Raw genomic sequence first — 25,876 nt, 5'->3', positions numbered from 1 at the left:
ATGTATTTATAAAATTTATTTGTTACCCATCTTGTATCCAATGACTGGGTGGATGGGCTCCATCCCACACTTAGTTCCCCAAGCCTGTTGGCAGAACCAGATCTTCAGGGCCTTGTGAAAGAGTGAAGTGGAGGCCAGTTTAATCTCTGGAGATGATGATGGAAAAGGCCCTTCTGGGTCCCACTAGATATACCTCCTTAGGAGATGGGACCTGCAACATTCCTTGCCTCTCCACTCTTAAGTATCAGCAACGGCATCTTGATGTTTGATCCAACATTCAGGAACTATGTAAGACAAATTCCAAAGACTTCCCTCTCCAATTTATGCCTGATCGCAGATGAAGGCAGTGAAATGCAGGCTGGGTGTCATTCCTGCTCAAGATGGTATACCAGATCTGTAATTACCGTATATACTTGAGTATAAGCCGACTCGAGTATAAGCCGAGACCCCCAATTTCACCCCCAAAAACTGGGAAAAGTTGTTGACTCGAGTATAAGCCGATCCGCCGTTCTGCATGCCTCGGAGGCTGGATCCGCGCTCTGCAAGCCTCTGGGATCCTGGGAGGCCTAATGCAAGCACCAGCCCGCCTGCCTCAGGTCTCCCCCACCCCCAGATACTGGGCTTCAGCACAGCTGGCTGTCTTGCCAAAGAGAAACATCTGGGAAGGAAAACCCTGTCTTACCTCTTTCCCAATTCTGCCTCTGCCCTTCCTCCTACCAAGGTGTTCTGGGACTAGTTCCCTAGCCCTTTGGAGCTTTTGGTGTTCGCCCATCAGCTGTCTACGGGGAGGCAACAAAGCTGCCTCTCTAGGCTTTGAGAAAAGGCCCCTTGCACAAAAGGCAGCTTCAGGACGAGCTTCCAAAAACCCTTTCCTTCCTTAACGCCCTCCCCACCTTCCCCCAGAAAGCCATATTTCTTTTTTTTTTATTGAAAATTTTTATTGAAGTTACAATATTATCCCCTCCCCAACCCACCCCAGAACCCCTCCCCCTCCCCCATATTTCTTCAATAACAAAAACATAAAAAGCTGGTTGGGATGTACTCGCTGATTTCCCCCCCCCCCCTTTTTTTAGATGCTAAAACTAAACTCTCCCTCTGCCTTCCAACCAATATCCCTTTTTAAAATCTTACCTTGGCTCCAGATGGAAGAGTAGAGGAACTAAGCTAGTAAGGAGAGAATTTTTTTCTGCAACTTTTTACTCCTGAAGTAGTAGTAGTAGTAATAGTAGTAGTAGGAATAATAATAATAAATCCCTAAAAGTTGTGCCAGAAAATGGAGGACGCTGGGTCTTTGCAAGTTTTAGCTGTCTGTCAGACTGCCTGAAAAGGGCGGCCTTCAGGCAGCCAGGCGGACAGCTAAAGCTTGCAAAGACCCAGCGTCCTCCATTTTCTGGCATAACCTTCGGAGATTACTTTAAAAAAAAAAACAAAAAAAACCTTCAGAGGAAAAACAGCTGCAGAAACATTTTGTCTCCTTGCTGGCTTGGTTCATCTACTCTTCAGCCAGGAGGGAGTCCAAGGCCTAGAGAAGGAGAGCTTTGCAGCATCCCTATGGACAGCTGATGGGCAGACAGCTGAAAGAAGCAGGCAGGCAGGGCGCGGAGGAACGGAGACCTGCAGGTCTCGGACTGCGGTGGCTTGGGAGAGGTGCGCGCGATCCCGGAAGCACCAAAGCCTCGGCCGCGCACAAGTCCTCGGTAAGTTTTTTTGTTGACTGGAGTATAAGCCGAAGTGGAATTTTTCAGCCCAAAAAGTGGGCTGAAAAATTCGGCTTATACTCAAGTATATACGGTACTAACTTTTTTTATGTAACCAAGATTCACTTGGTTACAAATACATATTTTATTCTAGTAAACTTGGTGCTTTTTAACAATAAAATGATCCTTATTCTCAATTCATTTTATGTACAGCTAGGCAGCTTCCACCACACATGGCATTTCCACTTTTATCTCTTAAAATATTTTGAAGATGATCCTTCAGTGGAGAAATCCTGAAAACAAAACTTATTTACAGCTGATCAGTGGGAGAGCACAAAACATGGCAATACACTGAGGCTTGTCAAGATAAGCTACCTTATTCCTTCTACCCATTGCTTACAAAATACCTTTTGTAATAGCATCTCTCTGTATTGACATGGTGGCTAAAAGTCTCTGGAAAACAGAAAACAACTAGCAAGATAGGTGAGCCAAAAGTTCCAGCCCATAAAAAAATGGATCACTCACAAGCCCTATAAGGTGATAATACTGTATTGAAAAGAAAATACCATTCAGATCTTCATTTTGGTCAATGACCAGCTTAAAACAGGCAACAGTCTGTTTTGCAACAAAGGATTTTTTTTATCATCCAGAACACAATGACTATAAAAAGACAGGCTGAAATAGAAAGTTACAGGTGGGCTTTTAACTAGATGTTTAAATAGAAGCTAGCCAATCATCTCCCCCAAATACTTTAATTTTAGATTCCTGCACTGAGCAGATAATAAAGTTGGAAGGGACTTTGGAGGTCATCTAATCCAACCCCCTGCTCAGGCAGGAAACCCTGCCTATACCATCATTTCAAACAAATGGTTGTCTAGTCTCTTCCTAAAAACTTCCAGTGTTCTAGCATTCACAGCTTCTGGAGGAAGGTTGTTCCACTGATTAATTGTTCTGTCAGGAAATTTCTCCTTAGTTCTAGGTTGCTTCTGTTTTGGGTTAGTTTCCATCCATTGCTTCTCGTCCTGCCCTCAGGTGCTTTGGAGAATAGCTTGACTCCTTCTTCTATGTGGCAACCCCAGATAGTTGAACTCAGTGGCTTAGATGTCCTCTTCCAACTCAATTCATTCTTTTTTTTTTGCAGTTAATCTTGGCATTGATCTATATTCAAATTTTGCTTTTCTATCAAAAGAGTGACTAACGTAATAAGTTCAAAACGTCCCACCTAGTGGTAATAAAGAAGCTAAACTGAAATATAACGTCGAGATAGTCCTCTGATCCTGCTGCTAGACCAGGGGTAGGCAACCTCGGCTCTTTTATGACTCATGGACTTCAACTCCCAGAATTCCTGAGTCAGCATAGCTGACTCAGGAATTCTGGGAGTTGAAGTCCATGAGTCATAAAAGAGCCGAGGTTGCCTACCCCTGTGCTAGACGCTTACGTTCACAAAAGTCCTCAATCGCACGAGGGAGCCAAAAGGTGCTTTCGACTCGAAAGGTTCATCGAGCATAACCACCTCCCGTAGGTTACAGAAGCACCTGATAGCATGCTGGGATTTGTAGTTTGATCGAGAGAACGGCTGTCGCCTGAAGTACTTTCGTCCCTTTACCCCTCTACGTCATTCTTTCCTTTTTAGGCCTAACGCTTTCCAACGTGGTCTCCTCAGAGATGCAGAAAAAAAAAAACCAGAAAGGGATTCTTTGTATAGCTGTCCTGTGCTATGCCTGCCAGAATAGGCTTAGTGCGCTTCGAAGCCGACCTTTTTTTTTTTTTTACCCTCAGAGACAAAGGCGGAATTTTCTCAAACTGACCCGTTCGAATGAAGCGAGAGGGGGAAAAGCCGGCGAGTTCAGAAACACGCAGAGCGCAACCTATTTAACCAGGCGTTTGCTTGGGCGACCTTTCGAAGGCGGGTGAGAGGTCAGTCATGCTGGGGGGGGGCTTTCCTTGTCTCCGCCCTTTCCCCCCGCCTCCTTCTGACATGCCAACCCAGCAGCATTCGGCGGCGTAGCAGCTGCGCAGGAGGTGGGTGAGGACGCTGGGAGTTTGGGGGTGCAGCAGAGAGAGGGGTGATGGAACCCCCCCTCCGCCCACGCGCCTTTGCAGCGAAGAGGGACAAGGAAGATGTTGTGTTTCTGAATACAGTACTGTATAAATAGCGAGGTTACGAAGTGCTGGGGGGGGGCGGGAGGCGCGGCTTAATTTGGGGTCACCCTAGATGGAAAGGAGAGCAGGAATTTAGTGGGTCTCTCCTAACGCGAGGCGCCTAGAGTTCAGGTGAGGCAGATTCGCCCCTTAATGATTCAAGGGAGGGAAGGAGGGAGGAGGAAAACGGCTCGTTCCACTCGGAGTCAGTTAGATTCATTGAATCTTTTTTTTCCTTCCTCCCAATCGTTTGCAGGCTCCAGAGTTTAGTTTTTGTTTTCCTTTTGTGTTCATTCTGAAGCCCCAGAATGGAGCTGGAACTCATGGAGAATGACATTTTAGAGTCACTTGAAGACCTTGGGTGAGTATGAGAAAATTATATATATATGTGTATATATATATATGTGTGTATATATATATATGTGTGTACATATATATATATATATATATATATATATATATATATATATATATATATGTATATATATATATATGTGTATATATATATGTGTATATATATATTTATATGTGTGTGTATATATATAGATAGATAGATATAGATATATAGATATAGATATAGATATAGATATAGTTGGATCTTTTTTTGTTGCTCCGTTTTTTTATGCTCTCTTTGTCTCTTGGGGTGATCACAATATTTTTCTGAATATGTTCCCTTTCTAATAATAATAATAATAATAATAATAATAATAATAATAATAATAATAATAATAATAATAATAATAATAATAATTGGAAGGGAACTTGGAGGTCCAACCCCCTGCTCAGGCAGGAAACCCTATACCAGGGGTCTTCAAACTTGGCCCTTTTATGACTTGTGGACTTCAACTCCCAGAATTCCTCAGCCAGGCATGCTGTCTGAGGAATTCTGGGAGTTGAAGTCCACAAGTCATAAAAGAGCTAAGTTTGAAGACCCCTGCCCCTATACCATTTCAGACCAATGGCTGTCCAGTCTCTTCTTAAAAACTTCCAGTGTTGGAGCATCCGCAACTTCTGGAGGCAGGTGGTTCCACTGATTAATTGTTCTAACTGCAGGAAATTTCTCCTTGGTTCTAGGTTGCTTCTCTCCTTGATTAGTTTCCATCCGATGCTTCTTGTCCTGCCTTCAGGTCCTTTGGAAAATAGCTTGACTTTCTTCTTCTTTGTGGCAACCCCTGAGATATTGGAACATTGCTATCATGTCACCCCTAGCCCTTCTCTTCGTTAAACTAGACATACTCAATTTGAACTAAAATCTAGTTTACCTAATGTCTAGTTTAATTTAATTCCTATTACTGTTCCGTTATGCAGGGGGGGGAAATGGGAGATTTGTCAGCTGATCTTCAGTTGACTTTTAACAGGATAAGATTTGTACCATATTAAAATTCATTTCCTTCACTCCAGTTAATAATCTTGGAATACCTGATGGTAACTGAAGTCAAGTAGATTGGAACTAATCTAGATGAAAGACAACTGGAAACTCCTCCTAAGGAAGGGCAAAATGAGTATATTTATGATGGTGAAGGAGGATCTCAGAATATGTAGTTGCTGCCCAATACAGATAGTTCTCGACTTACTACCACAATTGAGCCAAAATGTATGTTAAGTGAGACAAGAGTTTTGCCCCATTTTACAACATTTCTTACCACAGTTAAGTGAATCACTGAAATTGTTAGTAACCTGGTTGTTAAGAGAATCTGGCTTTCCCATTGACTTTGCTTGTCAGAAGATCGTAAAAGGTGATCAAATGATCTCTGGACACTGCAATCATCCTAAATATGAACAAGTTGCCTAGCATCTGAAATTTGTTCACATGGCCATGGGGATGTTGCAAAGGTTGTAACTGTGAAAAATGGTCATAAGTCACTTTATTTACTGCTGTTGTAACTTTGAAAGGTCACTAAATGAACTGTTGTAAGTTGAGGACTACCTGTGTTATGCCTCATGGGAGAGTAGTGTAGATATGTTTAATCTGTCTAGTATTACAATATTAGAAATCTTTGCAAAGAAAATTCAGAAACTGAAATAACTGTGGGATTGATTTCTTGTGATCACAGCATCTATGCTTTAGTAATATTTATAGTCAATATTTCTCAAGGCTTTAATTTTAGAATATTGAGAACAGTAGATTGGTGGTCTGTGATGTAAATGTAATAGTATTGAGTCCCGTAGAAAATATGATGTGTGCATTTTTCTGCAGAAGGTAGATACTTTAGAACTTGTAAGTAAACAAATATCTACGCAAGATTCAACAAAGTGCAGCGGATTATTATATGCAGGATATTGAGGATGGGCATCTGCAGCATCAGAATGGTAGGCAGGACTAGGTGATTGAAGCTTCACCTCCTATCATGTGCATCCAATGTGTACAATACAAGAAGTTGAAAAGAGTGAGACTTCAATCAGTCACACTCACCAATTTGGAATTGTTGACTTCATGAAAATGCTTCTGAGAGTGAGCTGATGTGAGCAACATGTTGCAAAAATGACCAGATCAGCTTTCCTAGCATAATGTCTTCAAATGTGTTTATGAGTACTACATCTAAGCAGTAATAAAAATGAGGAAGGTTGGGCTGGCAGACTCTTTCAGTGGTGAATAGCAGGAGCTGAACAATCTTATAGTAACTTTTAAAAATGCCACTTAATACTATAGGAGTTAGCATTCACCATATTTGTGTGGCATACAGTGGAAATCTGTGATGTTCATATAGCCACTACGGTAGGAATTATACATACATAGTAATAATTGAGTTCTCCAAATTTAAAATACAGCATGCTCAGCTAACTATTCAGAACATCTAAAGAAGTCTTATGAATAGATAAGATATCATGGTTATACCAGTAGTTCTTGCTTGACAGTAATAATTGGGACTGGATTTTCCATTGCTGAACAATGTCATAAAGCATGAGGTTATGAGACTGCACCATGTAGCGACAGCAAATTGTGATTTCTGACTTCCTGCTGGCTTCCTCATTGGCTTTGTTGTGGAAGCCAGCAGAGAAGGTTGCAGATTGTGATCTCGTGAGCATAGGATGCTGCAATGGTCAGAAATCCAGGCTGGTTGCCAACTACCCAGATCACAATCGTGTGACCGTGGGATCCCTGCAACAGCTGGAACTTTGAGGACATATTGTAAGTACCACTTGTTTGGTGCCGCCACTGTTCAAATGATCACTGAAGGAGTGGTTGTTAAATGTGGACCATCTGTACTACAACATCACCATCTAGTGATGTTTTATTGCACTTGCATTGTTCCTTTTCTCTGGGAACTGAAAGTTGCATATATGGACTTCTCCCTTAATTTTATCCTCACAGCAATATCCTTATGAAATAAGCTAAGCTGAGAAAATGACAATCTCCCAAACTCTGAGTTATGTTGATGAAAGGAGAGTTGAACTTTGATTGTTGTGATTTTAGTCCAGTACTCTTATTACACCACAGTGTACTAGTTTTGTTGAAATGATCTTTTTCTAGCTGTTGTAAACTGATACAATCAGCAGTTTTGTATGATCACCAAAGACAAAAAATGCCTAACACTTTTTTAAAGAACCAATGGCTATCTATTTTGCTGTACAAATCTTCAATCATTGTAACTGGAAATAGGAAGTAATGTTATAATCATTGAGAATTGTCACATGTGTTTCAGCTTGGAATCTCAAGAACATATTTTTAAAAATCTGTAATTAACCTATATAGAGACTTGGCTGAGAGATTACTGTGGATGCGTAAAAAAACCCAGTAATTTGGGTGAGAGATGCTTTTTTAAAAAATATTTTTTGCCTTCCTTAAATTCCAACCTTAAAATTTAATTACATTTTCATTAATAAAATTTCTATGACTTTATATCATATCTTGTTCTTATTTAAGTATTATATAAAACTCTGTATGGAACTTGACAGAATTTAATAAGCACATAAAAAGTATAAACATTTGCTTAAGATTTAGTAATATTTAGTAGCAACTTGAAAAGAGAAATCCATCGTTAACATCTTTTCATTGTGTTGAAATTATTTTCCAGAAGTGTGAGCTTTACAGTACTGCCACCAAAAATAAAAAATAATCCAACGATTGATACATTTCCAACAATTTATAGAGAATGAATTGTCTATTTTTAAACACTAAAGTACCATCAATAAAATATCCATCACCAATTCTCCCCACATATGACATTGACCACAAATTTGGTACTTTTTCCATTGATTCTCCCATTGTTGCATAGTACAGGTCCTTGATACAAGGAGCTCAAAAAAGAAATAAGGGTAAAACATCATTGGAATGAGGAAAAAATAAATATACATGTAATAAAACTTTGAATTTCATGGAGATGATACAAGATTTCTAAGCTCATTTATTGGGCAGGAAGTTTCCTTAAAATCAGTAATGATTATTTCTAATTACATGTAGGTTCTCAAGTTATGATCACTTGTTCAGCAACTGTTTAAAATTATAACAGCTCTGAATGAAGGGGACTTAAAGCTGGTCTGCGAAGTCGCAACCATCACAACATCTCCACAATTGCAGTCTGCATGCTTGGTGCCCAGCTTGCAATTATGACATTGTAGTGAGACATGGTAAAGTGATCACTGTTTGCAAATTTCATTGTCTGCTTCCCACAAGCAAATCAATGTGGAAATGGGCAAAGAAAATTGCAAATCGCCCCCATAAGTCACTCCTGCCGCTTTTTCCCCCCCGAGGGCTCCCACTATAGAGCATGAGATTGCAGAGGTCTCGTACTCTGTGGCACTCCCCCCCCCACATCTGCTCATGCTCCTTAGCACCCGCACCCACTACCCTGCAGCTTTCACTCTCCCACCTGTGTTTCTCAGTGCCTGCCCACAGCCATCACCTTCTCCTCCCAGCAACACTGGCCCCCAGCCCCCCATGCTCCTTACCTTTGACTCCTGCTTTTTCCTGCTTAACAGTCTGCACATCCTGGACTTATGATGGCAACTGTGACTCCTGGGATTACCTAGCTAAACTATGGAGTCATGTAATGGCATACTTTGTGCCTGCATCCCTAATTACCACAGTCCTGGTCGCAAATGCCGGTGTAATCCAAGGACTTGCCTGTCCTGTAATTTCTCTTGTTATATATACATTCAGTTGAGTATCCTGTGCATCGCACAATGTATTTGAGATAGATTTATTTGTTTTGTTTATTAGTTACAAAGGTCCATTGTTGGAAGATGGAGCTCTGGCCCTGGCAGCTTCTGGTGGAGCCACTTCTCCTGAATACACCAAGCTCTGTGCTTGGTTGGTTTCAGAGTTAAGAGTGTTTTGCAAGCTAGAGGAAAATGTACAAGCAACTAACAGTGAGTAATCAGGATCCTAGCATCATTTATACAGTTGTATAATTCTTACTAATCTCGGCATTATGTATCTCCTTTGGTATGAATGTAACGGTTTTTTGTACTTTGTGATAAAATAACTATGGAGGGCTGCAGCTAATAAGAATAATTGCATTTATGTGTTTATATTTATTAAGAATAAGCAAAAAAAGGTTAGTTTACTATGGAATCATTCATTTTTCTGTCCTTGTTCTCAGTGCTTTCTAGTTTTTAATTTTATCGGAAAATTTTATTTGTGTTTACAAGGAAAGTAATGCAATTTAAACTTCATTAATCAACTTTGACTATTTGTTTGGACATTTAATCAGTGAACCTTTATAACCTAAAAATATCTCTTGTCTTAAGGTCCAGGTGAAGCAGATGAGTTCCAGCTTGAAATTAGTGGGTTACTAGGTGAAATGAACTGTCCTTATACAACACTAACATCAGGAGACGTCACCAAGCGCCTTCTCAGTCAAAAAAACTGCCTCCTGCTCCTCAGTAAGTTAAATGAAAATTCAGAAAACAATAAAAAAATGAAGAAAATAATTATATAGTAAGTATAGTATTCGTCAAATGGTGGTACTATTAAGCCACTTTTGATTTTTAGAATTACAGAAAGGGATTAATAGTAATTGGAGAGAGACTGAAATTGGATCTACTGAAGCACCAGTTTCAAGTCCTATGGGTATAACGGAATAGTAAATTGAAATTTTTGAATTTTTGTTCAATTAGGAATGGGCAGTGTCCTGCTTGTTAATTGAGCTTGATTCTTGGTTTGTAGACACAATACATTTTCATCAATCTTTTGCTCTTTGTACCGTGGGAACCTAGATTTATACCTTGCTGGAAAAGAAATAATTTAACACTGAGGTCTTGTACTATCCTGATTTGTTAGTTGCTCTTATTCATAGGATGGAATAACATCAAAAATATTTGAGTAGCACTGTGCTGTGTCCCAAGTAAATCAGAAGCCTAAAGAAGAATTTCTAACCATTGCACAGAATGTAGCCACAGTATTGGTTGTTGAGTCAAAATCAAAATCAGCACATTTTCCCTTGCTTGTTAAGAATAAAATTTGCTGGCAAGATGATCTGCATTGACAGTTAAAAGAAATTCACAGGTGATGTTATGAAATAGAAGGTTCCTCTGCAAGGCTGTTGGTCATTAGATTATAAACTGTTCTTGAACGCACATTTTTATGGCTGGCTTATGAAAAATACATGAAAATAAATTTCCATTTTAGCTAGGCGATCACCTTGTTTAATTTTCCTTAATATCCTATGAATACCGTGTTCTGACTCAGTAATTAATTTTTCTCTGGTCTCTAGCAGATTTGTTACTGGCTACAGAGTTACCTTTGGGTCATCCTATTTAAGGCTGTTCTTTGATTTAATCATTTCTCACAATGTAGTTGTGAAATTATATTTTTGGCTTAAAATCAGTACTCCTCTTCGACTTTTGAAAATGATCTCTGCTGTACTGAATGGTAACTTTTCATCTTTCAGCATACCTCGTCTCAGAATTAGAAGCTGCTAGAATGCTGTATGTAAATGCTCCCCCCAAAAAAGCTCAGGAAGGTGCTGGTAGTGAAGTATTTCAGGAATTAAAAGGCATATGCATTGCTTTAGGCATGTCAAAGCCCCCAGCCAACATAACAATGTTCCAGTTCTTCAGTGGAATAGAAAAAAAGGTAAGAATCAAAGGTTGAATATACAGTAACTTTCTAGTGCACAGCTAGTGATTACTATGGCATATTATTCTGGAAAGATAATTAAAATAGGCACAAAGTAAGCCACCTTGGCGGAATGGGAATAGCTACACCCAAGTGTAGCAATACTACAAAAAAAATATCATTATTACTTTAGATGGCTCATTTTAACTGGCAGGGATATCAAAAAAAGTTTAATTTAATTTAATTTAATAATTTGATTTCTATACCGCCCTTCTCCCAAAGGACTCAGGGCGGTGAACAGGGCAATACACAGTAAAAATCGAATACAAAAATTAAAAAGCCATTAAACATCATGTCCATAAAATCAATCCATATTAAAATTAAAACTAGTTTTAAAAACCCAACCCCATCCCGTCAGACCAGGCCAGCTTGTTCAAAAAAGAATGTTTTGAGATCGCGCCGGAAGGAGCAAAGGTCGGGGGCCATCCGGAGCTCAACCGGTAAGTGGTTCCAAAGGTCTGGCGCGCCCACAGAGAACGCTCTCCCCCTGGGGGTCACCAATCGGCATTCTTTGATCGGCGGCACCCTGAGGAGGCCCTCTCTGTGGGAGCGCACTGGACGGAGGGAAGTTGACGCCGGCCGCAGGTGTTGCCGTAGGTAATCCGGACCCATGCCATGAAGGGCTTTGTAAGTCATAACTAACACCTTGAACCTCACCCGGAGAGCAACCAGTAGCCAATGCAGCTCGCGGAGCAAAGGTGTAACATGGGAGTATCGGGAAGCTCCCAAGACAACTCGCGCGGCTGCATTCTGCACAAGTTGGAGTCTCCGGGTGGACCTCAAGGGCAGCCCCATGTAGAGAGCATTACAGTAGTCTAGACGAGAGGTCACGAGCGCATGAGTGACTGTGTGCAAGGCATCCCGGTCTAGATAGGGCCGCAACTGGTGCACCAGGCGAACCTGGGCAAAGGCCCCCCTAGTCACAGTTGCTTTAGAGATTATCACAGTTTATGTCCGATTTGGCTTGTAGAACATGGTGTTCAGGTGCTTTGAATAAACTGTTATTTCTTCATAATTATCACCAACATAACAATCTGAAAAAGAAAAATCCCTAATTTTAAGGCTGTTCAGTTATTTCTTGCTAAGCTAATATGCAGGAGTCTCCCACATTTTTTCTCCAGAGTTACTTGAAATAAATTATAAATGTTCTTGAACTGAGGTTTTTCCTGAAGATTTTAAAATATATTATTGATGTAAAATATATTATTGATGTAAAAAACAAACATGTGATCCCTTGGTCCCTCTACAACTTCCAAAACCCATGGGAGAGACTTATTTTTATAATGCCAACCAAAAAGGTACAAACATTGAAGTCTTCAGAATCATCCAGTTCGGTACCGATCCATGTGAGAAAATGTAGTAGCTACCATATTAGTATTAATTTTATAATAGAAAATGAATAAAGGTAGTAAACAATTATATTAGGCTCCGTTAGGTGCTTAGCAGATTTCATATTGTACTTAAGATTGCTGGAATAAAGAAGCTATTACCCATTTTTGAATACTATAGGTAAAATCCATTTATTTCCTAGTTCTGTTCTTTGAAAACTTTTCCCTTAAATTTGAATTTTTGCTGTGCTACATAATGTGTTAACGATATTGACATGCTATGGATTTTATATCATTCTTTTATTTTGATTTCATACATTTTTTTAAAACATTGCAACAGATTCCTGTTCTTTTATCAAGACAATTCCTGTATTGTACCATGCAATTGATATAAAAAATATAATGTCTCATGGAATTCTTTAAAATATAATAGCAGTTCCATTTGAAAGCAGAGTGAGAGGGGTAATTCCTCCTCTGTTCCTGCAGCCCACCATTGTTCAAAAAAAAAATTCTGGAAGATTGGGTGATCATATAGAACAACTGTTGGGAGAAGAAAGGTAGATGAAAAGATAAGACATCCTTGAGCACATCTTGTCCTGCCTTATGTTGATTATACGTAGATTTGACAGAGAAATTTGAGTGTATATTTATGCTTTTCGTTTAGATAATCCACTAATACAATTTTATTTTGTTGCAGTTAAAAGAAACATTAGCAAAGGTTCCTTCAAATCACGTAGGAAAACCTTTATTGTCGAAACCATTGGGTCCAGTCCATTGGGTAAGGATTTGATTACAAATCTCACTACTGGTATTTATTCAGTAGCACTTGCCATGCATTTGTATTAAAACAACAAAGCATGTGATATGCTTTTTTAAAAAATTGAAAATCCATCATGTTATTGTTAGTATTTGTTGAACACTGGGATGTGGAGGAGGTTGGGATATACCTAAGGGTATACTACATGTTATGGAATTTTCCCCAGTATGGCCATTGGAATATTATTTAGCTGCTCTATTGTTTAAATTTTGGTTAACTTCCTAGAATTGTGTACATGTCGGTGGCTATAAAAACTGAAATTATAGAATACATCAGATGATTTTCTGAAAATATTTATGGATATTCTTCATAGGATTGAAAATTGAACTAGAAACTATTCAGATTGTAATGCTTTGCAAAGAAAAGGATAGGAAACAAACATGCTTCAGACTAACACTATTTCATTTGGAACAATAAATGGTTGGTTCAGGGAAATGGGTTAAGTCATTCAAAATAGAAAAAATAAAATTCTGTATCAGAATATAACTATTCTAATTTTGGCGATACGATGAAATTCCAAACATAATTCTAAATTTTAGAGAGAAAAATGAAACAAAATACATGTAAGGACATTGATTCTTTGCTGTCCCACATTTTCAAGCCATGTTATGATCATGAATACTTAATACCTCTGAATAAAGGAGAATTGGACATTTTATGTTCCAAGATAATCCTGTCTAAAGACTGTCATTACTAGTGGACTTTGGGAGACATTCAATATGCTAGTTGTTAACCTACAAAGCCCTTTACAGCACAGATTACCTGTGTGACTGTAATCTTGAGTTATGTCTGCTTCTCAGGTAAAATCTGACAAGGTTGGCATGCTTTTATTTTTATTTATTTTTATTTTAATTCCATTTATATCCCGCCCTTCTCCGAAGACTCAGGGCGGCTTACAAGCTTAGCAGTAGCCTTCATTCTATGTATATGCCTGCTTATTAGGGCTTTCACACACACCCCCAAGCGGCATTATTACAAAGTCAGCTTAATTGCCCCCAACAATCTGGGTCCTCATTTTACCTACCTCGGAAGGATGGAAGGCTGTCAACCTTGAGCCTGGTGGGATGCGAACCTGCACTAACTGCAGGCAGCTGGTGTTACTTAAGGAGGCATTAGCCCACTGCTCCACCAAGGCTCTATTGGGTCCTATTACTTAAGCAGTGTTATCTATCGGAACCCAGGAAGCCTGCCTTCTCTGTAGTCACTCCCACCCTTTGGAATACCCTTCCTGAGATTTGACTGGCCCCGTTTGGTAGGTGTTGGAACATCTATTTTCCTTATGGATTGGGTCCGAGATGGTCTGATCTATTGAATGAGTTTTCCCCCCCCCAGCACTTGTTTTGAATTATGTTTTTATACTTTGTTTTGTTAGGTAGCTCTTATTGACTTCTTATTGTTCATTGATTATGTATGTGGTTCTGAGTCATATGCCAAGTAGGGCAGCTGGATAAATTGATCAAAACCAAAATTTTACGATATAATGTCATAATCAGATTTATTTAATGTTGCCTTAGAAGAAGTAGCATTGAAAATTGCCTTAGTAAGATCACACTTAGAATACTGCATCCAGTTTTGGTCATCATATTATAAAAAGATGCTGAGACTGGAAAGAATGCCGCAAAGAGGAACAAAGATGATTAGGAGGCTGGAAGCTAAAACATATGAAAAACAGTTGCAGGAACTGGGTATTCTAGTCTAGTAAAAAGAAGGACATTATAGCAGTGTTCCAATATTTGAGGGGCTACCACAAAGGGGCTGCCACAAAGAAGAGGGGGTCAACCTATTTTCCAAAGCATCAAAGGCAAGACAAGAAAGAATGGATGGAAACTAATCAAGGAGAGAAGCAATCTAGAACTAAGGAGAAATTTCCTAATAGTGAGAACAATCACTGGAGGATTAAGAAGAGACTGGACAACTGCTTGCCTGGAACGGTATAGGGCAGTGATGGCGAACTCAGGGCCCTCTCTGTGGGCATGTGCACTGTTGCCCCAGAGTTTGCCAGAGTAGCGAGCAAGTGGCGTTTGGAAGCATTTGGAAGCAACGGGGCACTGAGTGAGCAAGCGAGCGAGCAAGCAGTGTTTGGAAGCATTTTGAAGTGACGGGGCAGTAAGTGAATGAGTGAGTGAACAAGCAGCATTTGGAGGCATTTGGAAGCAACGGGGCAGTAAGTGAGCGAGTGAGCGAGCAAGTGGCATTTGGAAGCTACAGGGCAGTGAGTGAGCAAGTGGCGTTTGGAAGTGTTTGGAAGCGACGGGGCACTGAGGAAGTGAGCGAGCGAGCAAGTGGCATTTGGAAGTGACTGAGCACTGAGCAAGCGAGCAAGTGGTGTTTGGAAGCGATGGGGTGCTGAGTAAGCGAGTGAGCAAGTGGCATTTGGAAACGTTTGGAAGCAACAGGGCACTGAGGGAGCAAGCAAGTGGCGTTTGGAAGCATTTGGAAGCTACAGGGCAGTGAGTGAGCGAGCGAGCAAATGGCATTTGGAAGTTTTTGGAAGAGGCGGGGCACTGATGGAGTGAGCAAGCAGTGCTTGGAAGTGTTTGGAAGTGATGGGGCACCGAGTGAGTGAACGAATGAGCAAGCAGCGTCTGGAAGCGACGGGGCAATGAGTGAGCGAGCGAGCATGAGGCGTTTGGAAGCGATGGGGCATTAGTGAGCGAGCGAGGAAGCAGTGTTTGGAAGCTACAGGGCAGTGAGCAAGTGGCATTTGGAAGCGTTTGGAAACGACGGGGCACTGAGTGAGCGGGGCACTGAGTGAGCAAGCAAGCAAGCGGCATTTGGAAGCATTGGAAGCTACAAGGCAGTGAGTGAGCAAGTGGCCTTTGGAAGCCATGGGGCAGTGAGCGAACGAGTGAGCAAGTGGTGTTTGGAAGAGATGGAGGAGTGAGTGGGGGAGAGACTGAGCAAGAGGCCTTTGAAAGAGATGGAGGAGTGAGTGGGGGAGAGACTGGGCGAGAAGTCTTTGAAAGAGACAGGGGAGTGAGTGAGAGCGAGTGGAGGCTTTTGCGAGCAAAGTGAGTGAGGTGGCTTTTGCAAGTGAAGGGTGAGAGAAAAAGGGGAAAGTGAGGGGGAGAAGGGAAAAAGAAAAGACATTGACTTTTTAAATTTTATGTTTTCGTAGATTCCAAGTCTTGAACACCCAAAAATGAGTACAGCAAAAAAAGCAAAAACAGATAGTGAAAGATCATTCCAAGAGGCCTGGACAGAGTCATTTGGAGTGATTGAATGCAATAGGAAAGTGTTATGTATTCTATGTAATGAAAGTGTTGTGTGTTGCACATCAGGTGTCAGACGGCACTTTGACACCAACCACAAAAGTGTTGCTAAAATTGGTGAAACTGAAAAAAAGAGTTTATTGAAGGGAAATTAAGGAAATATCATTCCTGGAATCTTAGTTTTTGCAACTATCTTTCTAGAACAAATCATCTGACAGCTGCCAGTTTTCAAATTTCACTGTGCATAGCAAAACATGGTGAGCCCCTCTCTGATGGGGATATTATCAAAACGGCCATGTTGTCTGGGAGTAATTCCCTTTTTCATGGTTTCCCAAACAAGGATAAAATTATTCAATGGATCTCTGAGATGCCACTTAGAGTCCAGTGCACAGCAAATGATGTTAGTCAGCAGCTCACCACTGACTGGCAGCCTGTTACTCCATGTGCTTGGATGAAAGCACAGATATAAATAATCATGCAAGGCTAGCAGTAATTTTGTGTTATGCTGTTGGTGACATGAGAGAAGAGCTGGTGAAACTTATGTCTTTGCCTGAAAGAACACAAGGGATAGATATCTACAATGCTGTGATGGAGGCTTTTTTGTCACAAGACATAAGACCAGAAAAAGTGGTTTCAATTACTAGTGAAGGGGCACTTTCTATGGTGGGGGCAACATCTGGTTTCATACAGTTCTTTGTTAAAGAAACAAAACATCAAGTCATTCAGTTCCATTGTACTATATATCAAGAAGCAAAGATGTCACAAAAATGGTGAATTACATCATGGCTCATGCTCTGAATTTTCAACCATTTCAAGCACTTCTTGAGGAGGTTCACGCACAGTCTAATTGTTTACTTATGTACAATAATGTCCGGTGGCTGAGCAGAGGACGAGTCCTGGAGAGATTTGTAGCCTGCTTGGATGAAATTAGGCTGTTTATGAATGAAAACGGGCAGGAATATCCACAGCTCACTGATATGGCCTGGCTTACCAACCTCATGTTATTTACAGATTTTACACTACACTTCAGTGTACTGAACAAACAACTACAAGATGTAGGGAAAACAGCAGAAAGGATGTTTTGTGATATCAAAACATTTGAGAGAAAACTGCATGTTTTTAAAAGAGACCTTGAAAGTGGGCAGCTGAAATATTTTCCAAATCTAAAAATGCATTTAGAGAATTCTACAACATTTGCAGACAATCATACAAGCCATCAGAAAATCTACAAGGAATTTTCTAGCATTGTAGCAGCTGCAAAGGTGAATTTTAGTAACAGATTTTTATAGTTCCATAAGATAGAGACAACCCTGTGTTTTCTTACTTCTCCAGATAAAGCCAAATTTGAAGAACTTGATCTTTCCTGCTTACACTGGTTACATTTAGGAAATCTGGAAATGGAGCTATTGGAATTTCAAGAAAGCTCTATCTGGAAAAATAAATTCTATGACCTGCGTGAAACACTTGCGAAGATAGAAGGGATGATAAAGGACAGCACAGTTAGTTCTGAAAATGAAATTCTTAAAGTGTGGAATTCTCTGCCAAATAATTTTAAGTCAATGAAAGCACTTAAGATTGCTTTCCTTACTTTGTTTGGATCATCTTATGCTTGTGAGCAGCTGTTTTCAGCTTTGAATTATATCAAATCTGACACTAGAAACAGACTAACCGATGACCTGAGTGCTGCATGTGTTGATCTCAAACTTACAAAGTATGAGCCAAGGTTAGACAAATTATCAGCATGCATACAACAGCAAAAATCACATTAATTGTTCAAAAGCATGCCATATGCAAACTTTTACCTTTCAATAAAAAGTTGCTTGTATCATTGAAAGCTCTGTTATTGTGTTTTTCTTTTAAGACAAAAGATGTTAATGTATGAGTTGTTTTTTTTTTCTAATCTAAAACCTCAGTATTCAGGTTAAATTGCCGTGTTGGCACTTTGCAATAAATAAATGGGTTTTGGTTGCAGTTTGGGCATTCGGTCTTTAAAAGGTTTGCCATCACTGGTATAGGGTCTCCTCCTTGAACAGGGTTGGACTAGAAGACCTCCAAGATCCTTTCCAACTCAGTTATTCTGAAAATGCAAGTGTAAAGCAGATAGAACATTTCTAATGGAAAGTTTAATCTAGTCATTGAAACTTGCTGGAAATCATTTTAAGGGATACTAACAATGATAAACTTTTATTTCTATGTTGCTATGAAACCGGGAACTTTTCCTGAGTGCCATGACATTGCAATTTAAGTTAAGTAGGGAATTTTAAGCGCTATCGAGAAGCAAGACATATTTAAATTAAAAATTTAAAAGGTAAACTGAGGCATTCTAATTACCCTGCTGATTTTCAGTCAGCTGTTCAACTATTGTCAGCTGTTCAATGAGTAGTAGCAATTGCAATTATGTTAAATGAATTTAGTATAGTTCTCCAGAGGATCAGTCCCACTGTGTTTTCCATAATAATAAATTGAATCAAACATCAGACTAAATTCAGTTCCTGGCAGTTCTTGATATTTTTATAAGGTGCATTATTATTCAAATAATTTTTACATTTTTTTTGTAAAACACATTACAAAATAAGCTAAATGTTAAAAAAAATAGAGCTTAGAAAAATAATACTGATTGTTGTTTGATTTTAAAAACATAGTTTAGAAAAGGGGTATCCAAACTTTAAGACTTACGGATTTCAACTCCCAGAATTCCCCAACCAGTTCACAACTCTTAATTGCCAAGGTTGGGCACCCCTGGTTTAGAACCTCTAGAGGTTCTCCAGAGTTTGTGTCCTAGTGACTCTGATTCTGTTCATTGTCTATCAAAGAAAAATATGAATTGTAACAGAGAGAGAGAGAATCTGTTTCATTAAACGCTACTTCCAAAGTAATAATCTTGGCTTCCTGTATGTTATTTCTTAAGCCTGGGTGTGTGTTGGAATCATGTTCTATTTCCATTTCAGCTTTCCTAGGTGTCTCCTTGTGGATAAACCAGATTTTGAATCCGGTTTTCTAAAGCACAGTTTAATATTATTTTTCTAATCAGGATTTTATATAGGGTAGCCTTGTTATAATTATTATTGAATTACAGTTCCTCCCATATGCAAAATAGGGGATTTTAATTAGAACTGGGTGAGTGCACTTGATACTTTTGCCTGAGTGATCCAATATATTTGTTTGAGATGACATTTGAACTGAATCCTGTAATAAAAGGTTTGGAGAGATTTGACCATATGTGTGAATTTTCATTTCAGGAAAAAATCGAAGCTATTAATCAAGCCATAGCCAATGAATATGAGGTTCGGAGAAAATTGTTAGTAAAACGTCTGGATGTAACTGTGCAGTCGTTTGGCTGGTCAGATCGAGCAAAGGTATAGTTTGCTTTCTCTAACCAATTTTTTAAAAATGTATTATCTGCCTGTAGTTAGATAACTGTCTTTTGTGGTTAACCCCTTCCAGTCAGGATTCAGGCCTGGTTATGGGATGGAAATGGCATTGGTCTCGCTTGCCGATGATCTCTGGCGAGAGTGAGATAGGGCTAGTGCAACCATCCTTGCTCTCCTTGACCTCTTGGTGGCTTTTAATACCATCGACCATGATGGTATCTTTTTGGGTCGGTTGCGCGGGGTAGGGTTGGGTGGCACAGTTCTGTGCTGGTTTGTCTCCTTTCTTCGTGGCTGGTCCCAATTGGTATTGATAGGGAGTTGAGGGGTCCAGCCCTTTGCTGCTATTTTGCCGCTATTTTCTCTGCCAGTTGGCTTTGGGCGAACAGCACAGTGGTTGATCGAGTACCAACAGATCCCACCTCCTCCCATTCTTCCCCGCCCTCCCCACGTGATCTTAGATTTTAATGTTTGATTTTAGAGATATTTAGACATATTTTTATGACTGTAAGCTACCCAGAATTACCCTATGGTAAGATGGGCAGCCAATAAATTTTATAAATATAATTAATTAATTAATTAATTAATTAATTAATGGGAAGAGAAATGGCTAACCTTTTAAATAAACATTAGTCTTTTTTGGCACTAATAATAAAGTATGAGTTTAACAAATGTTACAGAGTAGAGTCCTCCAATTATTGCGGAGAAAATACATACACTGTGCTCTCTTTTGGCTGCATCTTCAGATTACCGTGCTTTGCAGCATTTGCAGCATTTTGCTCTTCTAGTAGAAGGATCTATGAACAGCATCCATTTACAAGCCTCTTCTACTAATGACAGTAGAACCCCGTGCCTTTTTCTTCCCTTTCCCTGTGAATAGGAGAAGAAAAGCAGAGAGTGAAAGGTACTATTTGGAGTAGTAAAAAGTGGGAAAGCAAGTGGAAAGACAGGAAGAGGGAGAGAAGGGACAGAGGGAAATGCAGTAGCAGGACAGAGGAAAGTCTGGGGTGATGGGCTATCCTCAACCCTCCTTCCATTCCACTTCTTATTTTTTTAATATATTTGGAAGGCACCAATTCGAAAAGGACATGTTGAAACTGATACTTGTTTTCTGTTCTGGTCCTTTCCCTAGTCCTACCTATAGAGTTTAAGAGTTTGAGCTAGGACAGGGGTAGGCAACCTCGGCTCTTTTATGACTCATGGACTTCAACTCCCAGAATTCCTGAGCCAGCTTGGCTGGCTCAGGAATTCTGGGAGTTGAAGTCCATGAGTCATAAAAGAGCTGAGGTTGCCTACCCCTGAGCTAGGAGCTCTTGCATACCATTGAGCTATGGCTGTTCCATTTTATTGTCCAACTTTTAACTTCCCTTTCTTCTGCTTGTATCCCATTCATTGTAGAACTCTTTCTCCTGAATTCCTTATTCTTGTGGAAAATCCATGTATCCAGCATAAAATAATTATTGATGTGCTATAGATTCAATTTTAAGCCATATGCACAGAAGCACTTCCGTAAATGGCCCCTCAAAGCCTTAGACTAGGCATGTCCAGCCCATCAGTTGCATGCAGTCCTGGACAGTTAGTAATGCAATTGTAAGCTTTTAACATTATTATGTGATTTATATACGTTAATTATATATTTTATATGTGGCCCAAGACAATTCCTCTTCACTCAGTGCGGCCTAGGCAAACTAAAAGATTGGACACCCATGCCTTAGACCATCAGACCATCAAATAAAGTCCATATCATCTGACATGTTCTTTGAATGTTTTTCACGGACATAGATCTGGAACTGAAAGATCAAGCAGCTATAGTTAAGTAGGGTATAAGGTATGGAAAGTTGGAGGAGAAAGGACAAGAAAATCTATGTCTACGTCTTTAGAATCTTATGCTTCTTTATTTGCTGTGGGATAGTTTTTTGCAAGACAGATTTTTCATAGCTTTTAGTGATTATACCTCTGCTAAAAGCAGGGATGTAGGAACTACTAGTTGTCATGGAAATGAGATTTTAAACTAAAATGGCTATCAAGAGCTATTGACAAAAGTGGGGGGAATTATATTCCAAATTTAAAATACTTGTATGTACAGTGTCCCAACAAGGAGGTAGGGTAAGTCTTACTTTAGCCTTATCTGATTGAATGTATTAATTGAATGTGGTTTGATAGAATTCTAGTTCAACATATCTAAAAGCACCAGGTAGGAGATGGCTTTGTTAAACAATGTATACCTTACACATCGTTGTTTACACTGTTCACATAATATATAACAGAACACTACTAAGTATGGTTGGTGAAACAAAGAAGAAATAGGGAAGGTTTCAGCATCAGATAACCCAATGTGGCCAGAAAGATTTCATTATATACTACTTCATGAGTAAATACAGCCATTGTTATGAAAACCTTCCACATGTTGTTTCAACATATGCCTACATGCTTAATAATTAACTGAATGTTTTATACAATTGACTCCCTTCACTTTCTCTCTCTCTCTCTCTCTCTCTCTCTCTCTCTCTCTCTCTCTCTCTCTCTTCCCCTCCCTCCCTCCCTCTCTGTAATAGAGCCAAACAGAGAAATTGGCTAAAGTCTATCAGCCAAAGCGTGCCATCTTATCTTCTAAATGTGCTATATCTGTTGCACACCTCTTGGCAGCTCGACAAGATTTATCAAAGATAATGAGGACTAGCAGTGGCTCTATCAGAGAAAAGACTGCGTGTGCCATTAATAAGGTATCTGGGTTGTTCTGATGATGTTTTTTAATTTGTACATATCTGTGTTTGTTAAGGAATTGAATTGGGAAAAAATGTATTTGTGCAAAATTTCAATCTTTTCTGTGCATATATGCACATTAAGCTTCCATCTTTTACCTAATTCCTTTGCCAAAATCCTCCTTCCTTCCTTCCTTCCTTCCTTCCTTCCTTCCTTCCTTCCTTCCTTCCTTCCTTCCTTCCTTCCTTCCTTCCTTCCTTCCTTCCTTCCTTCCTTCTCTGAGCTGGAAACGACCGGTCCTTAAGGGCAATTTAGTTACTTGGTTTATGTTTTGATACTTGCTTGTAAAAGCAAGGTTTGAGTTTGTAAGCAAAACAATCATGCTTGTACTGATGTACCGGCTAGCAAGCTACTTCATAAAAAAGTAATGTAATGCTTTATTACAGATGTAGTCAGGGATGTAAAGATGCTTGCAGTAAATCATCTGTAAGAGATACTCTAGATTACATCTGACATTAGAAAGGAATGAATGCCAGGTTTGTTCCACTGAAGGATTTATTTGATACCTTTGGAAGATGTATATATAACCCAGTCTATTTTTATACTATATCGATCAGTTTAAGGCTATTTTTTTCTTCAGATATAAAAAACCCCATATTGAATATTATTTAGAGTTTCAGATTTAGAACTTTGTATAACAAAATCTGTTTGACTTGAGCTGTATTGTAAATCCATGATTGTGATTATGGTATTCTTTAAATTTCAATTTTCCTCCAAACTAATTACTGTTCCGTGCAACCACATGGTGGCTTGACAGTTTGGTTGGATTGTTTGAAGAGAGTCACAATGTGGCCAAGCCAAAATTGGAATGTTTTTGGTTTTCAGCCAAGACGAAATCTGGAAAGACATTATAGGGTGTTCATAGAGTGAGTAGAGCAAGACTGATGAACCTCTCCTCTCCTCTCCTCCATGCCTATATCCTAACAGACCTGATGATATTCCCAGTTTGTACCTTTCCTTGTCTCCCCTTTACTCTGCTGCACTTTAATTGAAGCGTAGTGTGTTTGGAACAGTCTGATTATAGAATATTTTCCACACCTGTAAATGCTTCTAATGTTTATCTTTGGAAGCTTCTGTTCCCTCGTTAAATCATCATTGTGTATTTTCATTGTAGCTTATGATGTTTTTTTTTCCTTCCATGGACTCAAATTTATACAGGTTTTTTTTAAAAAAACAAACACAAAATGATATATTGACATATTTTTGCATTTACTTTTCCACCATGTTGGTTTTGTTTCCTTTTAGGTGCTTATGGGCCGAGTGCCTGACAGAGGTGGGAGACCCAATGAAATTGAGCCACCTCCACCTGAGATGCCACCATGGCAGAAAAGGCAAGATGGTCCTCAGCAGCAAAGTGGTGGAGGCAGAGGCGGAAGAGGTGGCTATGAGTCATCATATGGAGGACGTGGAGGCTATGAACAAGGGAGTCATGACCGAGGAGGCCGAGGCGGATATGACCAAGGAGGTTATGAAAGAGGAAGTCGAGGAGGGTATGACTCATCATACAGCAACCGAGGAAGTCATGAACACGGGGGTCATGAACGAGGCCGTGGACGTGGTGGCTATGACCATGGTGGCAGAGGGGGAGGAAGAGGAGGCAAACCTCAAGGTGGCTGGACCGATGGTGGAGGAAGTGGCTATCAAGATCTCTATAGGGATAATAATTACAGAGATTCAGGATTTCAAACTGGTGGCTACCATGGTGGTGGCAGTGGAGGTGGCTACCAAGGAGGTGGATATGGTGGTTACCAATCATCATATTCAGGAAGTGGATATCAAGGTGGAAGTGGCACTTATCAACAAGACAACAGATATCAAGATGGGCACACCAGTGATCGAGGTGGAGGTCGTGGAGGAGGGCGAGGTGGTCGTGGAGGCCGTGGCAACCGTGGTGGGCAAGGAGGTGGCTGGGGAGGAAGAGGTGCACAAAACATTAATCAGGGGGGGCAGTTTGAGCAGCATTTCCAGCAAGGGGGATATCAGTACAATCAATCTGGATTTGGACAAGGAAGACACTTCACAAGCTGAGGCTATAAAAGTTTCTCAATTGGCAGAGCTCATGTAATAGTAGTCTGCTTATTTTTTCTTTTTGACTTAATACCGGTCGACACATCAGGCTGACTTTTCAAACTATTTGTGCTTTTGAGCATACGTGAAAATATGGATACACTGCCCAAGTCTAAGTGCAGTTTTCTTCTCCAGGACTCAGAACTTTAATAGAGCAGCCGAGGTTCTATATCTTACAGTAAACTGGAGATTCAGAATGCATGTGTGTTCATGCAAGTAATATGAGAACCAGTATGCCTATCTTTTTACATGGACTTGTTTTTCCCATGTAAATCCTTCTCTTATTTATATACCATATTGGATTGCTGACTTCAGATCTATACTGTTACGCTGCACATATGTGTAGTTAGCTGTGCATAAGTCCAGTTAAGTCAGATGGATTTAAGCATTTTAACTATGCAAAGAATTGCAGCCTTCTTTGCTAGGTTCTGGATTTATTATATGAGCTCTACTGCTGGTAACTTGTTCAAGTAGCCTTATTGCTCCGACTGAAAACACACGTGAAATCAACTGTCCTGACACTCATGCCATGCAAAATCATAGTTAGTCAAGCTAAGTTGTAAAGAGAGACTAGAAATAGCCCCATGCTTCCCCATAAGTCCACCTTGCTCTCATCGATTACAAAACAGTTGCCCCCACCCCACCCCCGATCAGCCTAACTTTTACTTGAAACCTGGAACCATTTTTTATGCACTAATTAAAACCACTCAACCTAAAATGCAGAATGGTTTCCTCTTGTCGTTTTAACTCAAGTTGAAATGCCTTTCTGCTCAGTTTGTTACATTTTTTCTTCACTAAAAGTTGCATTAGTGCGCCTTGCCTTTATTTTTTGGGTTTATTTGCAAATAGAAATATTGTCAAGCTGTGAAAGAAAATGGCTGAAGGTGTGCTCTTGTAAAAAGTGAGCAATAAAAAATATCTGTTCTCCCTTTGGTTTATTGGTCCTTAACATTACAAAAATAGTTTTGTTTCTTTAGCATGAGGTTGAAGAAGCGTCTTCAAGTTGAAAGCATGCTTTTAAGACTGTAAAAAATGATTGGATTGGTGGGCAGAGTTCTGCAGTAAACTGGAGATGAAAACAAAATGTATCTATCAAGGAGAAGCACTCCCTTCAAGCAGGAACTGCTTGTGCTTTATCACTGGTACTAAATTACTTCTGGCAGAGCAATTTTAGAAAGCTCTGAGGATGGGAATGGCAGAAGAAACACATTTAACCCACTCTTAAATACATTGGTTCAATTTACAGGGGCACCAACTAAATTTTCATCCAGGTTTGTATTGCAGTCTTTGATTCATCAAACCCATTTGTTCCAGTTTGTAGTTACCAAGTAGGCATAGTTTGAAGTCAGTGTGCTAAAACTGTATTGAGAATTCTGGTCACCAGGTTCTGAAAATAAGATATTTATAGCTCAGTAAAAATAG

The 25,876-nt window shown here is 39.7% G+C and overlaps 1 protein-coding gene across 8 annotated transcripts; it reads left to right on the top strand.

Annotated features, from left to right (window-relative positions):
* Nucleotides 1-1,110: 1,110 nt before the first annotated feature.
* Nucleotides 1,111-25,382, top strand: FAM98A (family with sequence similarity 98 member A). Of its 8 annotated transcripts, XM_081346634.1 has the most exons (10): nt 1,111-1,697; nt 3,477-3,614; nt 4,096-4,200; nt 9,001-9,149; nt 9,531-9,665; nt 10,673-10,857; nt 12,925-13,005; nt 19,496-19,612; nt 22,180-22,347; nt 23,633-25,382. In XM_081346634.1, exons 3-10 carry the CDS (start codon nt 4,148-4,150, stop codon nt 24,413-24,415), a joined length of 1,671 nt encoding a protein of 556 aa, XP_081202760.1. In that variant the 5' UTR covers nt 1,111-1,697; nt 3,477-3,614; nt 4,096-4,147; the 3' UTR covers nt 24,416-25,382. The 8 variants fall into 8 exon arrangements, with proteins under 8 accessions (XP_081202760.1, XP_081202762.1, XP_081202759.1 ...); XM_081346636.1 differs by lacking the exon at nt 1,111-1,697 and having other exon boundaries at nt 3,597-3,614; nt 4,141-4,200; XM_081346633.1 differs by lacking the exons at nt 1,111-1,697; nt 3,477-3,614 and adding an exon at nt 3,667-3,719.
* The last annotated feature ends 494 nt before the right edge of the window (nt 25,383-25,876 follow it).

This window comes from Vipera berus, assembly GCF_964194415.1.
Source record: "Vipera berus genome assembly, chromosome: 1".
NCBI lineage: Eukaryota > Metazoa > Chordata > Lepidosauria > Squamata > Viperidae > Vipera > Vipera berus.
This window is presented reverse-complemented; position numbering and strand designations above follow the sequence as displayed.

Bases quoted from the DNA above. Each gene is read 5' to 3' on its own strand.
- FAM98A (XM_081346634.1), top strand. From the start codon at position 4,148: ATGGAGCTGGAACTCATGGAGAATGACATTTTAGAGTCACTTGAAGAC. The intron at 4,201-9,000 runs GTGAGTATGAGA...TTTGTTTATTAG, and splicing joins GAGTCACTTGAAGACCTTGG to TTACAAAGGTCCATTGTTGG. The intron at 9,150-9,530 runs GTGAGTAATCAG...TCTTGTCTTAAG, and splicing joins AAATGTACAAGCAACTAACA to GTCCAGGTGAAGCAGATGAG.